This window comes from Corythoichthys intestinalis, chromosome 21 (assembly GCF_030265065.1).
Source record: "Corythoichthys intestinalis isolate RoL2023-P3 chromosome 21, ASM3026506v1, whole genome shotgun sequence".
In the NCBI taxonomy this organism is placed as follows: domain Eukaryota; kingdom Metazoa; phylum Chordata; class Actinopteri; order Syngnathiformes; family Syngnathidae; genus Corythoichthys; species Corythoichthys intestinalis.
This window is the reverse complement of record NC_080415.1, coordinates 14,451,492-14,468,543: the sequence shown is the minus strand read 5'-3', so window position 1 is coordinate 14,468,543 and position 17,052 is coordinate 14,451,492. Positions and strand designations below refer to the sequence as shown.

The window sequence follows — 17,052 nt, the reverse complement described above, 5'->3', positions numbered from 1 at the left end:
GTGAATGGCCACAGCTGGATTTTTTGGGGGATTTTGTGGGTGAAACATGGTAATATAACAAGGGTCACGATGCAGAAATCGCAGACATCATGGAGTGGTCGAGGTTTGTTTTTTCATATATTTTCCCTTTTAAAGGGTTTTTTTTTTTCAATTTTTCTTTGTTTGGATCGATTATTTATCATGACATATCGGAGAAAATGCGATAGTAACAAAAAAAAAATACAATTAAGCGATAGTTATGAGGTAGATATCCGTGACTTTTTTACAGACGCCATTTTTTTCCATTGTGACATAATTTGTTTAAAACGTTTAAAATATGTAAGGGGATTAATTTTTTTAAAGTGGCTTTTTTTTAAAAAAAACGAAATATGAGACCTCGATCAATGATTCTAAGCTAAAAATGACAGACATTTTGAATAATAAATATAATTAATTAGCTTCGTTTTATGGCTGGGTTGAAACAAAAGCGGTTGCGCGACGTCTGTAAACGGGGGTTTTCAGGGTAAAACGGACAAATTAAAAAATAGTTTGGGGGCTTAATGCGCCATGAATCTGTTATGGCAGCATATAGACATATTGTTCTATCAAACACAACAGTTCTTTTGGCTTAAAATACAGCAGTTTATTTTATAGAGGGTAGCAAGAGCAGAAACTGCTTTTTCAGTCTTGTCTGTGTTTTCAGCCATATATATATATATATATACACAAAATCTATTAATTCTGTACAAAATTGTAATTCAAACAAAAATAAAAATTAAGATTTAATGTAAAAACTTTATTAAATTTAATTAATTACATTAACTATTGGGAATACCTGAATATCAGTTTTCAGAAAACAACAATAATGCACCCAAAAACAATATTTGACCAATTTGTCAGCTTGGACTTTTCGAATTAAAATTCAGAACACAAAGCGATTCAACTTAATTCAGTGTGACACATCCACCAGGAACAAAATCAACACTTGATTCTCAACAAATCATTTTATGAGTAAAAGCTCACACTGGGACAATAGACAAAGATAATCCTGAAAAGTCAACGACTGATAAGTCAAACGGTTTGAATGAAGCAAAAACGTCCCAAAGGTAAATATGGCCTCATTAAAGTCCTGCCATTTATATTAGCAGTATTACCGTAATTTTTGGACTATAAGCCAACACCCACCAAGTTTGACACGAAAACGGCATTTGTTCATAGATAAGCCGCAGCTGTCCTCACTGTATGATGGGTTATTTACACCAAAAAATATTAACCTTAACACTTTATTTAACAGCGGTGTCATAAGACCGTCATGAGACCGTCGTAATTATGACATGACACTGTCATGTGCATTAATGAATGCTTATGACAGATGTCATTTAGTGTCATCCGGAAAACTATCTTACTTTTGAATGGATGTCCAAGATCTGAGCATAGACTTCACTTTCAGTTGACGAGACAGCTCCAACAGATATTGTGCCACGGCTTCCCGTAGGGGGCCAGGCCAGGCAGAGCGACGTGGAAGCTTTCACTTTTCTTCACTTTCGGAGGCAGTTGTTTCTCAAAAGTGATTTGGTTGAGGATTCAAGGTAATTAATATGTAAAATAGTACCATGCATGAACTTAGAAACATTGTGAAAAAAATGAGGAAAGAAATTTGTGTAACTACCCTGAAATATTTACTTCAAATGAATGATAACTGGGCGGCACGGTGGCTGAGTGGTTAGCACGTCTGCCTCACAGTTCTAAGATCAAGGGTTCAATCCCGGGCTTCGGCCTTCCTGTGTGGAGTTTGCATGTTCTCCCCGTGCCTGCGTGGGTTTCCTCCGGGAACTCCGGTTTCCTCCCACATCCCAAAAACATGCATGGTAGGCTGATTGACCACTCTAAATTGTCCGTAGGTATGAGTGTGTGCGTGAATGGTTGTATGTCTCCTTGTGCCCTGCAATTGGCTGGCAACCAGTTCAGGGTGTCCCCTGCCTACTGCCCCGAGTTAGCTGGGATAGGCTCCAGCACCTCCGCGACCCTCGTGAGGAAAAGCGGCATGGAAAATGAATGAATGAATGATAACTGCCTTTTTTGCTTTTAACTAGAGCTGAAACAAATACTCGAGCAACTCGAGTTTAAAAACTGATCCGAGTAATTTTATTCACCTTGAGGAATCGTTTAATTTTGCCAGCTCTAAGCATCACGTTTTGCCCAGACTACTTTTAATGCGGGACAACGCGCGGACGTCACGTGCGTAGAGGAAGAAGCAATAAAAAACAAAAAACTTACTGCAGCCGACAGCCGCTACAAACTACGCCGATGTTGCTAAAAACTACGCCCGCATGATGCTAGTGTGGTAGCAGGTAGTGTCCGATGCGTCTCATAGATATCGCATGCATTTAGGACTAGATGCGAAATGACAGACCCAGCCGCGTCTGGGCAGCGTTAGTAAACTGCTGCCATCTTTAAGCAGTAGACTTCTCATCGCTAATAAATATAACATTACTGTCACTCGCTCACGCAACGTTAGCCCTTCGGAGGGCTAGGTTTCTATTGATTATGACCACTGTCGATGCGTGGCTAACGTGTCTTACATACAGGCTTTATTTAATCTGTAAAAAACACAGCGCTGTAGAGTGATGAGGGTGTAAAGTTAAAACATAATAAAGCTAACTGTCAGTTTTAGGTCCATAGTCATTGCTGAATAAAACACCAAGAAGGACTGGTCCCTAATGTGCTCCAATACAGCAGGTATCATACATTTATTTGGAACACTGCAAAAACTCAAATTACTATCAGTACTTACAGTTTAGACTAACCTAAAACTTAACTAGAACTTAAAAATAGCTTGACATAAAATGGAAATTCAATTGAAACACGTGGGAAAAACACATAGCTTTCAAGTGATGTGTGTTATCAAGCGTGATTACATTTTTAGGTAAGAATTTTTTTTTTATAAGATCTAGAAATTTTTTGAGTGAATGCAGTGAATTTTTTTTTCTAGTCACATCTGAGATGCAATTGTTGGCTGTTTCCAACAATGTACATAGAAAATAAAGACATTGATTGACTGAAAATAGTTCAATATTGGATTAAATGTCTTTTTTTTTCTCATGTATATTTATAATTGCTTTTTACCTAAAAAAAAATGTTTTATCCGATTACTCGATTAATCGATAGAATTTTCAGTCGATTACTAAAATATTCGATAGCTGCAGCCCTACTTTTAACCAAAAATGTGGACTGTTTTACGTTCATATCTATAGAAATTGCGGGATTTACGCATTTATTTACAAAAATTTTCAAATTAAAAAGCTTTGTTTTGTGACATCCACCACGTTGGGTTTTGTATCCATACACAACCTTTACATTCAAATAATCAGCTAATCTTCGGCCAACTGCCCATTTTTTTGTCAAAAAAAAAGTAATTTAGACATTTATGCGTCCATACAAAAAAAAAAAAAAATCAGCTTTTACGTGTTTTATTTTATGGAACACTTCAATCTAAAAACGACAAGGGCCAGATAGCCGGCAAGATGCGCTGAGGCAATAGTGACATCAGAATTCAGCCTAAATAAGTTGAGATTTTACATAGAAAAATGCAAAATTTGCTTTTGTTGAGTAAAATTAAGATGATTCTGAATGCTTTCCTCAAGTATTATAGTAAGTTTCTGATTAGAAAATTGAGTGATTTATTTGTTGTTGAAAACGTCAAAATTGCACTAAATAAAAACAAAATTAAGTCGCTATTTCGGGCAAAAACGTATATATGGTAAATATTGCTATTGATCCTTAAAATATTGGTGATTATTTCTGCATTTAGTGATTTTTGTGCAGTTAGCGTAAAATCTGAGAATTTCATAGCCATTTTAAGTTTTGTTATATACAAAAATAGTCGAAATTTTATTAGGGAACGACTTTAAATTTTTTCATGCCGCTGCTCATGGAGACTCATAAGGCAGGTGGCCTGTTGTGGTTTTAGGTCGCGAGCGGCTTTCGTTTTGAAAATATTAGAAGCTTTTGAAAATAGGCCCCCTACGGAGCGCCCCTGTACCCCGTTTCCCGTCATCAGGAGGACCGGGACACTTCCCGGTGGGCCGGCCTGAAATTTGGGCCGGTCATTATATACATTTTTAATGAAGCTGTCAGTTAAACTAGTTAATAGCAGCATTAATGCAACCACTCTTTGCACGATAAAGTATGCCCCTTCTAGTATCCCGTAGTTTGGAATTCAAGACCCCGCGACGTGCTCCCAATGCCACCAGCCCAGCTCTAGGAGAAAGTATCCTCCTGTTAACTACCCTGGTAAAACTTAATTGTGGGTTTTTAATGGCCGAAATGAGGCACGTTGAGGCAGCGTGATGAGCGTGAACCCGTCTGACTGTCAGCATGAACCAGTCTGGCTGTTGGCGTGACCCATTAGGGTTGTTTTTGAACTGTATAAGTGCTTTGGGAGACAGCCGTTTTGGTGAGTTCAATCATTTTATCCTTCAAATTTATTTTTTGGGGGTAATTTTATGTCCTAAATTATATGAAACCACTGATAACCAATGATATATTACATTAAAGTTTATACAGTACTCCCCCCAAAATTTGAATATTAAGTAAAAGTTGTTTAATTTTGGCAATTTAACATAAAAGATTAAACCAACAAAATTTTCTTTCAATTTGCATGTAATGGCTCATCTCAAGCGGTTCCTCGTGACTTTTCTGATGAAGATTTTTCAGCTTATTAGAAAAACAAAAAAAAATGAATACAATTAAAGGTTCAGTTTTGTACACAGTTGCCACATGTGTAATTCAAAACGCCTGCAAAAGGTTCCTGAGCCTTTAAAAAGTCAGTCCAAAACAGTATATAAGATAAAATTAGAGATAGTACCCCAAAAATAAAGTGGTTAACTCCAGACAGAGCCTGTGTTTGAGCCCTTGATCTCAGAACTGTCAGCGGACATGCTGACCACTCTTCCTCCGTGCCTCCCTTTGTACATGTTATTTGGGGAAAATTCATGTTTAATTCATCTTTACAAGTGTAAAGTAAAACTTTTCTTGTTTCTAATGAGGCTTAAATTTGAATGATGTAAGGTAAGCACATTGGTCAATTCCTGTGTTAATACAGTGGGGCAAATAAGTATTTAGTCAACCACCAATTGTGCAATTTCTCCTACTTGAAAAGATTAGAGAGGCCTGTAATTGTCAACATGGGCAAACCTCAACCATGAGAGACAGAATGTGGAGGAAAAAAAAGAAAAGAAAATCACATTGTTTGATTTTTAAAGAATTTATTTCCAAATTAGAGTGGAAAATAAGTATTTGTCACCTACAAACAAGCAAGATTTGTGGCTGTCAAAGAGGTCTAACTTGTTCTAACGAGGCTCCACTCGTTACCTATATTAATGGCACCTGTTTTAACTCATTATCTGTATAAAAGACACTTGTCTACAACCTCAGTCAGTCACACTAAAAACTCCACTATGGCCAAGACCAAAGAGCTGTCGAAGGACACCAGAGACAAAATTGTAGACCTGCACCAGGCTGGGAAAACGGAATCTGCAATAGGTAAAACGCTTGGTGTAAAGAAATCAACTGTGGGAGCAATTATTAGAAAATGGAAGACATAGAAGACCATTGATGATCTCCCTCGATCTGGGGCTCCATGCAAGATCTCACCCCATGGCGTCAAAATGATAACAAGAACGGTGAGCAAAAATCCAGAACCATACGGGGGGAGGTAGTGAATGACCTACGGAGAGCTGGGACCACATTAACAAAGGCTACTATCGGTAACACAATGCACCACCAGGGACTCAAATCCTGCACTTCCAAACATATCCCCCTGCTGAAGCCAGTACACGTCCAGGCCCGTCTGCGGTTCGCTAGAGAGCATTTGGATAATCCAGAAGAGGACTGGGAGAATGTGTTATGGTCAGATGAAACCAAAATAGACCTTTTTGGTAGAAACACAGGTTCTTGTGTTTGGAGGAGAAAGAATACTGAATTGCATCCGAAGAACACCATACCCACTGTGGGGTGGAAACATCATGCTTTGGGGCTGTTTTTCTGCAAAGGGACCAGGACGACTGATCTGTGTAAAGGAAAGAATGAATGGGGCCATGTATCGAGAGATTTTGAGTGAAAATCTCCTTCCGTCAGCAAGGGCATTGAATATGAGACGTGGACGGGTCTTTCAGCATGACAATGATCCCAAACACATAGCCAGGGCAACAAAGGAGTGGCTTCGTAAGAAGCATTTCAAGGTCCTGGAGTGGCCTAGCCAGTCTCCAGATCTCAACCCCATAGAAAATCTGTGGAGGGAGTTGAAACTCTGTGTTGCCCAACGACAGCCCCAAAACATCAATGCTTTAGAGGAGATCTGCATGTAAGAATGGGCCAAAATACCAGCAACAGTGTGTGAAAGCTGGTGAAGAGTTACAGAAAACGTTTTGCCTCCGTTATTGCCAACAAAGGTTACATAACAAAGTATTGAGATGAACTTTTGGTACTGACCAAATACTTATTTTCCACCATGATTTGCAAATAAATTCTTTAAAAACCAACAATTTGATTTTCTGTTTTTTTCCCCACATTGTCTCTCATGGTTGAGGCTTACCCATGTTGACAATTAGAGGCCTCTCATATTTTCAAGTGGGAGAACTTCCACAATTCGTGGTTGACTAAATACTTATTTGCCCCACTGTAGGTGTATTTAAAATTTAAAATATATAATTTTTGCATTTAAAAAAAATAATCACAAAAGTAATCACAAGTTTACTACTAACAGCATGCGATTAATCGCGATTAATCATTTTAATTGCTTGGCAGTACGTAATATTTTAATACGGTAAGTCATGATATAAAGTGGGCTGGTCTGTGGTATGAAACTTCAGGGCTGAAAATGAGTCCCACTTCGGCCCTGGTGAAGTCTATGATCCGAGCTGGACAGAAATGGAGTTGGTGACACTTAATGACATCTGTCATAAGCATTCATCAATGCCCATGACAGAGTTCGGTTGTCATAATTATTAAAGTCTTATGACGCCACTGTCAAATAAAGTGTTACCTTTTAACCCAAATAAATCAACAAATAAGTGAGGGTAAAAAAAAGTAGGGGCCTTATAGTCCGAAAATTACGGTAACTTGCGTCAATCCTTGCTGAAAAATTCTAGAAATAATATTTTTTTAATATGGCTAAAGTGATAACAAGTTCACCTTTCTGGAATACAAGTGTTACTTTGCTCAAATGTATTTAACCATAATCCTGGATAAATTAACATTTTAAAGATTCAAGAATAAATACACCATAAAACGAGCCATTACACTGCGTGGCAAGGCTGGTCCATTGTTAAAAAGTGTCCTCGATGGCTGCCTCATGCTTTTCCCATTTTCAGTAGAGTTGTTCAGTTGAGGCAAGCAACCTCGGCAAAATATTTGCACCTCAGAAGCGCGCATACATACTTCGGGAATCAAAGTCAGTGAACATCAGCTTTGCTTTTGTAAACTAGCTCCTCTCTTAGTAGCCACGTTGTTCGTGTAAGCAGTGCATGTCAGCGGAAACGTGGTTGGAAGCCGAATAAAAATCATCCAGACAAATTCAGATTTCACGTCTCTTTCTGATGTGATGTGTATTTTCTGGAAAACTTCAGGTTCTGTCTTATATAAAGGGCGAAGGGTTGCCTAGTGATGTATCGCTAAAGTTCAGGGTTCAAATATAGGCTCCGACCCTTTTGTATGGAGTTTGCGACTTTCTTTGTGACCCCTTTTTAATCTGCTTAGATGGAACTCTCATGGGGCTGCAGGTCCAGCTGTGTGTGTTTCCGCTGCTCCAGAATGCGATTGAGCTCCTCAGTGAAGGAGTGGTAGAGCGGCGAAGCGCCATCATGGTCAACTTGCCGCAACAGCACGTAACTGTTGCCGTTCATCTTGCGCAGGACGCTGGGTAACGTGGCCGAGAGCCCGTTTGCGTAGTCTGCGTCGGGCAGCGGCGGGGGCATGGGGAGTGGGGGAGCAGCCGGCGGGTTGCTGGTGGTCGGGGATCCCTCGCCTGGAACGATCTGCAGGAAGTTACCGAAGGTGGGCACTGAGATGGAGCGGCGTCCTTGACGTCCGTTGGAGATGGTTTGAAGCTCCAGGTGGGAGCTCCCTTTCCTTTCCGAGGACCCCAGGACATGTAGCCCCTGCTGCTGGGAGAACTTCCTGCTACGTGAGACGCGCCTGGTGCAGAAGCTTACGTAAAGCAAGACCACCGACAACACCAGGCACAGCCCGCCTAGGACGGCCACCAGGCAGATGTACACCGCTTCCATGCGTCTGTACTCGTGGAGCTGCGGCCCCGGTGCGGCGAGCGACGGAGGGGTCTGCTCGACAGTGGACAGGTCTATTGCCGTCGTCGTGCCAGGAAGCGTGGACAAATCAGGAAATTCCGTCGTCTCCTCTGCCGGGAAATACGAATCTGTGTGCACCTTTACCGTGTACAAGTAAACCAGCACGGACACCGAGTTCTCCACGGCAAAACAGCGGTACGAGCCGCTCTGCCGGCCTCGAGCCCCGATGAGGAGGAGGCCATCGTTGCCTACGCGGTAGCCCGAATCTACGCCATATCCCTGGAGCTCTTTGCCGTTTAATGTCCAGCGCGGCGTCGCCAAATTGGAGCGCAGTTCGCACTGGAGGAGCACGTCATCGCCTGACATTACTGAACGTCTACGGTGGACCACTGCAGAGTGAATGACAGAGGGCGAAGTATGATTGTGTTTCCATGGTAACTGGAAACACTGAATTGTTGTGAATATATACTGTACATACCGTTTCCAGGATTCTCCTTACAGCCTCTTGTCCCCCTCTGAATGTCCTGGGTGAGGTTCGACCTAGGATGAGATCATTCCAAACCTATTATTACCCCAAAATCGATGTGTCAACCAAAATAAAACATTTCTGTTGTCTTTTTAGCATGTTTTCTTGAGACTTTATGCAGGTCTGCTTATGAAGGACATGCCTATCAAATCTCACATTACTAATTCAAACTGGCTTTTAGGACAGAATTATAAAAAATATTGAGTAACCTCAAAAAATTCCCATAAAACTAAACGTAAAAATGCAAGTGCTTTCTTTTCAGGCAGGGTTTAAGAGATTATATTGGGTGTAACCATGAGAGATACTCCATGCCAACTAAATTTAAGGTTTGGTGGTCACTGGTCAGATTTACCAGCTTTGAGGACCCCAGGAAAAAATCAAATTGACCCTAAAGATGGACGCTTACAAAAAATAAATGTGGGACTTGTGTATTTTTTCTGGCATGACTTTTTTGTTTGTCTACTCAAAATAGGATTTCTACCAAATTTCATGTTGTCAAACTGGCTTTGAAGTCTTGTAAACAAATGAGTCTCTTTTTTTTAACTCATTGCCTGCCATTCACAATGATTGATGTCCAATTCATAAAACGTGAACCCTGGCTGGGAATGCTAACGTTTCAGTGCCAGTCCAACATTTGTATATTTGCCCATCCCAGTCAAAATGGATTGGACGTCTTGCGCTGTCAATGGCAGCCAATGATTTAAATGACTGTTCTGTAATGTTTAAAAAAATACATAATCATAATTCGTGCATGAAAGGAAAAAAAAGAAAGAAATTTATGCGTAAAAGGGTAAAAAAAAAAGCTACTTAGCCCTAAAGTGCCTTTGACAGCTTAAAAAAAAATCTTAAATACAATCATTATGTGATTTAGAATCATATTTTGAGACAATTCGGCTATATATACAACAATTTAGCAAAGTGTAGATGACGATAAATTAGTCTTTCTATCTGCCGTTTAGACCCGCCTGTCATTATAGCGCTCTAGCGTCCTCTGCTGGATGTGACGTCAGCAGAGTCACAATTTCATTTGATTTAGAATTCAGCCCATTGAGGAGGGAAGATTCAGAACGAGGAAAATACGACAGAGAGGAGCAAAATGTCATGAATGTTTCAATCACTCTGCTTCAGTATTTTTACGGGATATTATTTTTATCTAAGTATTTTTTCCCAATTGCTAAATAAGTGGTATGGTCATGACAAATAATCTTTTGCTAAACGGAATATGAAATCTTAAAAATGCATTTATTCAGTACGACAGGCCAAAATTACCGCATAATGGTGAAAACTGGCAACTTCTTCCTCTCCAGAACGGTATTTTATGCCACTGGAGTTGGTCCGACTTTTGACATTTCCCGGCTTCGGAGAAGGTGGAAAGAGCATTATTCTGCTGCGGTTACGGCAGTGGTCGTCGCCGGGAATGAACACCGAAAATAGCCCATTCTCGGTGCACAAACCAGCCGACGTGGGAGCGGGGTGCTGCTTGTGGCCAAGCTGAGAAAAGTGCGTTCTCGGAGGGCACGCCTTTATCGGCCGGCGACCATGGTATGGGACAAGCTGCTGGTCGTCGGCCGTGTGACCTTCTCGGTGGACCAGGAGTATTTTCAGTTCACCCGCAAAATGCAAGCCACCTCCTTATTAAAACGTGTGCCATGGTCCCAGTATTTGACATAATATAAAACACGTAGCTTGCTCACCTCACAATGGTCCCACAGTAGTCGGACTTGTTTTGGCCATTATCCGTGGTAAACGGGAACTTTTTGAAACCCAAAAAGGCTCACACGCCTCTCCCTGGTGCAACAACAAATACCTGCAGCACACTGGGCTGGCGTGATGCGAAAAATAAGCCGAAATAATCCGCAAAATCAGCTGAATCCGCAGTCGTTCTGCATACTGTAGTATTGTCTGTATACTGAATATGTTTATCCCACGGATGTCATATTCGCATTCTTCGTAAATCCAGGAAGTCAGTCATTTTCATGGCGCGGGATTCAAAAAATTGAATAAATATATTGATTGCTTCCCCACACATATTAGTGGTCCATTTGAAATAAACATGCTTTTTGCTGTCATAAGCACTTCAAGCACTGATGATTTCATACTAGGAGTTCAAAACATGAGACTTGACTTTTAGAATTTTTTTTTTTAGTTAGCTATGTTTGTATCATGCCTCACCTCTCCGCACGAGACCAAACCTCCACACAGTCCCGGCCATCCCAACCACAAAAGGGGTCCCTGGCGAAGACGCAATCGTAACAGGAAGCGTACCTCCGACAGGCCGACATGGGGATCTGCACCACCCCCGAGTGGGAACCCACGTAGACGCTTTGCTGTGAGATAAACACGCAAATGAAGGCTTGCAATGTCACGAAGTCGTTTAAAAAACATGAAAGAATGCTCACTAGGGCCGTGGCGAGGACCATGCTTTTGATGGGCTGGGCATGATCGAATAGCTGTAGCTCCTCTATGATGTGCATTTTCCCCCCTATGTCCAGCGCTCGGTGTAACCAGCCATCATCTAGAGAAAGACACAACCAGAGAAGTACAGGCTTATTTTTCAATAATTTTGAAGCAAAAATATCTCCGAATTCTGGAATGACCCATACACAAATTCACCAGGATCAAGTGATTATTCTGTATATTCTCACCAGTTCCCAGAAACAGGACAGTGTAAACGTTTCCGTCCAGCGCTTGCTGTCGGTGCGCTACGACACGGACGTAGTTGACGCTCCTCTTGAACATGAGCGGCCTCGCCCCGACCGGACGCACCTGGACGGCCATAAGCGGGTGCCTCCGCGCGAACGTCAAAACGCTGTCGGGGAGGTCTCGTGACGAGTTGATGCCACGTGATCGGTGCTCGTCTGTGATGCACTGATGAGATATCAAGGAGCCCTGCTTAAGTCTACTTTTTTTCGGATTCCAGGGGAGTTGAGTGGAACTTACAGACCCAGGTCTTGGCTCAGGGACCTTTCCTGTGTACTCCCTCCACTTAGCATCCTGAACCTCCATGTAGGGCCCGTCGAAAGCCTTCTGCACATCCGAGAAGGTGTACTGGCAGATAGCTGAGGCTTTGATGTTTTTCCTGAAAGACAATAGTGTTGACGCACATGGAAAATATAATGACTTGCGTTGGGCTGCAGCTATCGATTATTTTAGTAGTCGATTAATGGATGAACTAGTTAGTTCGAATAATCGAGTAATTGGAAAAGGAACACAGAAAAATACAATACCCGAGTTGAGCCTGACACAGCATAAAAAAATAAATACCGTAGTTTTCGGACTATAAGACGCTACTTTTTTTCCTTCATTTTGAATCCTGCAGCTCATAGTCCAGTGCAGCTTACTTGTTGATTTATTTGGGTTAATAGGTAACACTTCATTTGACAGTGGTGTCATAAGACTGTCATAAAGCCATCATAATTATGACATGACACTATCATGGGCATTACTGAATGCTTATGACAGATGTCATTAAGTGTCAGCCAGCAAATTATGACACAAATTCCATTTATGTCCAGCTCAGATCATTTACATCCATTCAAAAATGAGATAATTTGTCGGATAACAATAAATGACATCTGTTATAAGCATTCATTAATGCTCATGAGAGTGTCATGTCATAATTATGATTGTCTAATGACAGTCTTATGGCACCACTGTCAAAGTGTTACCAAATACAATAATTAGTAATTAATGAAATAACTGGAACAATAACTGATGAAATAATTCGTACATAACATAAATTTTGATTGTTTTTACTTCTGTAGCGCTGCAACGCATGCTTGAGGCATGTTGGGTGACAACAGTGTTAACAGTAGGTGGCAGCAGAGGTTGACTGTCTCCCCCAAGGGAGCAGTGATGGCCAAATGAAGCTTCTTGAAGCAGTGGTGGATTCATTTGGTCTTATGACAGTCATATGATGCCGCTGTCAAATAAAGTGTTACCGGTTAATATTTTTTGGTGTAAGTATCCCATAATACAGTGAGAACAGCTGCGGATTATGGTCTACTGAGGGTTATCTATAAACAAATGTCGTTTTTTTTGCCAAAATTTGAAGGGTGCGGCTTATAGTTGGGTGCGCCTTATAGTGCGAAAATTATGGTAAATGAGGATCTAAGTACAACAAAAGAACTGGCTAACTTACATAGCAAAAGTCCGCTAGCTTAAATGCTAATGGTTTTTTTTTTTTTTTTTTTTTTTTTTTTTACAATGCTCATATATAAATAATAAATTTATATTAATATGATCAATGGTTTAAACGCATATTCCAACAAAAAACGGCTTAATACAATGACATAATTAATGACAAAAAATCGGAATTGTGCATTTAGACTTGCAGTATGAACTACGGATGCTGCTATCAATTATTTTAGTCGTCGATTAATCGATGAAGTAGTTAGTTTGAATAATCAAGTAATTGTATAAGGAACATAAAAAATATCTGAGCTGAGCCTCAGGGTATAAAAAAATAAACAAAAGGATCTATGCACAACAAAAGAAAAACTGGTAACATACATAGCGAAAGTCCGTTAGCTTAAATGCTATAAAATGCTAACGTTTTTTGTTTTACAATGCTCTTAATAAATGGTAAAAACACATATTTCCACAAAAAAATGGCTAAATATACCAATAAACTAAATTACAAATGCATTAAAAACACATTAGCTAAGAAAAAATAGCTTTTGCTGGTCTTAGCAGGGAGCAGCTGGATTCTGCCATGTGAAATGAGTTATGTCATATTCACTGTCGCCACTAGAGGGTAGTGTATCCACTCAAATCAATAAAACTAAATGCAAACTTTGAAAACAAACCATTACAACGCCACTTTACATCAACAAATAATCGAAGCAGCAAAATTTTATTTGAAGTTTTTTCGAATTAATCGAGTTACTCGAATAATCGTTGCAGCTCTAAACTTGTTTGATTTTTGTTATTTTTCTCATCCTGCCTAAAACTCGGAAATGTCCAACAGAGACCTTTACGTCATTTCTCACCATTCCAGGCCGAAGACGCCGTACAAGATACTGCTCTGTGCGTCGCTCCCGCGCAGGAGGAACACGCCACGTAGGACGTTGAGGTACAGCTCATACTCAGGCACCAAACACACAAGGCGAGCTTTGAGGAAGGAGGTCCATTTTCTCTGCAGGGTCCTTTGACCGCCCCAATCTGTCTGTCAAGAGACAGAGGACGAGTAAAGCTGACATGCACTGCATAACACATTTCTCGGAGTTAATTTAATTTTCTGAACGTGAGAGCCAAAGCTCAGTGACTTTTCTGGCTCAACTGCAAGGGCTTCACTGATGTGACCTCCTTCTCATAAAGAGGTCACATGTCACAAAAAGCAGAAGAAAATCACTCGGGGATTTGTGTGTCCCCATTGAGGAAGATCTGACTTTATTATTTGTGTGTCAACAAAGCTTAAAAAAATCCTTCACAAATTCTAAATTATGACTCATGTAAAATGATTTTACATTGCATTGTATGTATTACACATAAGAGAAAGGACAAAACACTAATTGATTCGCAAGTTGGAATTACACAGCGTCCAATCAGATGAGGTGTTAATTTCAAAAATTGTACTTTGACCCTTTAATGTAATCAAACAAGGAAACCAAAATACTATTTTCCTATTTATATAAATACAATAATATTGCAGTGATAATTCTCTCCTCTCAGCAAATTAGCATAATAAATTTAAATCAAGTGAGTTTAGACTTACCATATTTGTCAAATCTAAATAGATCTTATATTTCATGCCATAAAGAAAGTTCTTTGTTGTATAAGTGCACTTGCTGAAATAAGCAATAATAAAATATTATTTTTGAAGGAAATAGTCATCCATTTTGTCGTCATTGTTACTTACAGCATGCTGAAAACAACTTCAAGGTAAATTGTGAAAGTAATCGAACCGATTAATCGATTATGAAAATAATTGCTAGTTGCAGCCCGAATAGATAGATAGAAGTGTATTTTTGCATATCTGTACTTTTGCACCCCCCCATACCAGTCCTTCTTTAAAAAAAAATAGCATATTGTGATAAAGTTCATTATTTTCTGTAATGTACTGATAAACATTAGACTTTCATATATTTTAGATTCATTACACACAACTGAAGTAGTTCAAGCCTTTCATTGTTTTAATATTGATGATTTTGGCAAAAAAGTCAGGAAAAAACAAAAATCCCTTTTTGTTTTTCTTGACTTTTTGACTTAATCACAATATGCTAATTTTTTTAGAAGGACTAGCATATACAGAAGACATACAGTCATGTGAAAAAATTACGACACCCCATTAAATATTCAGTTCTTTATTAAGAAATGTTCACATATCAATGTCTGATCTTGTTTTTCTTTATCTCTGGAAAAGAAAGTGATTTAATTGCAGGTAAACAACAAAAATTAACATTTTTTTTTTACTCATTAAACCAAATACTGTATATCAACAAAAATGCATATTCTAACTGAGGAAAAAGTTTGGACACCCAACCACCTAATAGCTAGTGTTACCCCCTTTGGCTCAAATAACTTCAGTCAGACACTTTTTGTAGCCATCTACCAGTCTTTGAAATTGGTCTGAAGAAAGTTTGCCCCACTCCTCAACGCAGAATACTTTCAGCTGTGAGATGTTTGAGGGGTTTCTTGCACGTACAGCCCATTTCAAGTCACTGCACAGCATCTCAATGGGATTAAGATCTGGGCTTTGACTCGGCCATTCCAGAACTCTCCATTTCTTTCTTTTCAGCCAGTCCTTGATGGATTTACTGGTATATTTTCGGTCATTGTCATGTTGCAGGGTCCAGTTTGGCTTCAGCTTTAATTTTTTTACAGATGACCTCACAAGTTCCTCAAGCACCCTCTGATATACAATAGAATTCATGGTGGATTCTATGATGGTGAACTAGGCAGGTCCTGCTGAAGCAAAGCATCCCAAAACCATGACACTTCCACCTCCATGCGTCACGGTTCGTATGAGGTTCTTTTCCTGGAATGCTGTATTGGGTTTACGCCAAACATGTCCTCTGTTCTGATGTCCAAATAATTCAATTTTAGATTCACCTGCCCAAAGAACATTATTCCAGAAGTCATGGTCTTAGTCTACATTCACTCTGGCAAACTTCAGTCAGGCCTTCATGTTCTTCTTGGACAGCAAAGGTTTCCTTCTTGCACACCTCCCATGAAGGTTAAACTTGTGAAGTCTCTGGTTGTAGAGGCATGTACTTTCACATCAACAGTAGTAAGGGCCTGCTGTAGGTCCCGTGATGACATTTTAGTGTTTTTGGAGACTTCTTTTAGCATCTTGCGGTCTCCTCTCAGGGTGAACTTCCTAGGACGGCCAGATATGGTCATGTTGGCAGTTGTTTTGAATGTTTTCAACTCGTACACTATTTTCCGGAAAGTGGAATGGCTGATTTTCTATTCTTTTGAGATCTTTTGAAATCGCCTACCAGACTCAAATGCGCCTACAATCTTCTTTCTGAAGGCCTCAGACAGCTCCTTTGATCTTACCATGGTGTTTTCTCTCACTTTAACAGTCAAGGGCACACCAAACTACATGTGAGGTTTCAATCAGGCAAGCTTCTTTCAAAACACTGGGTAATGATGCTCTAATCATGTACACCTGATGCGATACCCCTGTGTGTGATTTTAGCCATTTTAAGTGGGATTGAATGTGGGGGTGTCCTAATTTATTCCTCAACAGAAATTGCATTTATTTAAAATTACATTTTACAGAAAGTTATAAAAAATCTCTTTATTAGTTCTATTACTTGAATCTGTCATGATTGTTAAAATATTAAATGTCCATATGACCAAATATGTTAGAAAACAAACAGGCTTCAATAGGGTGTCCTAATTTTTTCACATGACCGTACCTAGTGTTAAGACTTTGATTTGATTGTAATCATACATAGATCCTGCTATGTGATGAAGAAAATATTAGGCCTCATGTAACTATAAACATGAATTAACATAACCGACAGAAAGTTGAGCTTGCAATCTGGATCAAGGACGCTGATTACGCACATGAAAAGTGGACACTGGATAGGGTGTGGGTAGTGCTTTTGGAGAAGAAGACAGCCTCTCCTCTGACCTTGCAAACCCTTGCTACTCTGGAAACCTTGGTGCGGCTGGGGTACGCCATCTGCTCTTGGCTCCTCTCCGTGAAGAAGAAGTAGATCTTGTCATCATCGCCGATGGAGCTGTTGATGCTCTCCCGCAGCAGGGCTGAGCCTACAAAATCCGCCT

The 17,052-nt window shown here is 40.0% G+C and overlaps 3 protein-coding genes across 4 annotated transcripts in view; 1 reads left to right on the top strand and 2 right to left on the bottom strand.

Moving 5' to 3' along the window:
• Positions 1 to 14,586, top strand: part of mrpl43 (mitochondrial ribosomal protein L43) — a 25,764-nt gene extending 11,178 nt beyond the window's left edge. Inside the window, exons 4-5 of one of the 2 annotated variants that reach the window (XM_057827042.1) lie at positions 13,811 to 13,885; positions 13,955 to 14,586. In XM_057827042.1, the coding sequence (XP_057683025.1) occupies positions 13,811 to 13,876 (66 nt within the window). In that variant the 3' untranslated portion in view covers positions 13,877 to 13,885; positions 13,955 to 14,586. Of the gene's footprint in view, positions 1 to 13,810 lie in introns of both variants that reach the window. The other variant, XM_057827041.1, reaches the window with a different exon arrangement.
• Positions 392 to 10,976, bottom strand: LOC130910025 (semaphorin-4G-like). The gene is made up of 2 exons (XM_057827039.1): positions 8,764 to 10,976; positions 392 to 8,674 (listed from the first exon to the last, which is right to left on the bottom strand). Exon 2 carries the CDS (start codon positions 8,649 to 8,651, stop codon positions 7,734 to 7,736), a length of 918 nt encoding a protein of 305 aa, XP_057683022.1. The 5' UTR covers positions 8,652 to 8,674; positions 8,764 to 10,976; the 3' UTR covers positions 392 to 7,733.
• LOC130910024 (semaphorin-4G-like) overlaps positions 13,904 to 17,052 on the bottom strand; it is a 58,488-nt gene continuing 55,339 nt past the window's right edge. Inside the window, exon 10 of the mRNA XM_057827038.1 lies at positions 13,904 to 17,052. Coding sequence (XP_057683021.1) covers positions 16,823 to 17,052 — 230 coding nt within the window. The 3' untranslated portion in view covers positions 13,904 to 16,822.

What these genes read in the sequence shown, in the direction of transcription:
- LOC130910025 (XM_057827039.1), bottom strand. Translation starts at nt 8,651, where the DNA reads ATGTCAGGCGATGACGTGCTCCTCCAGTGCGAACTGCGCTCCAATTTG.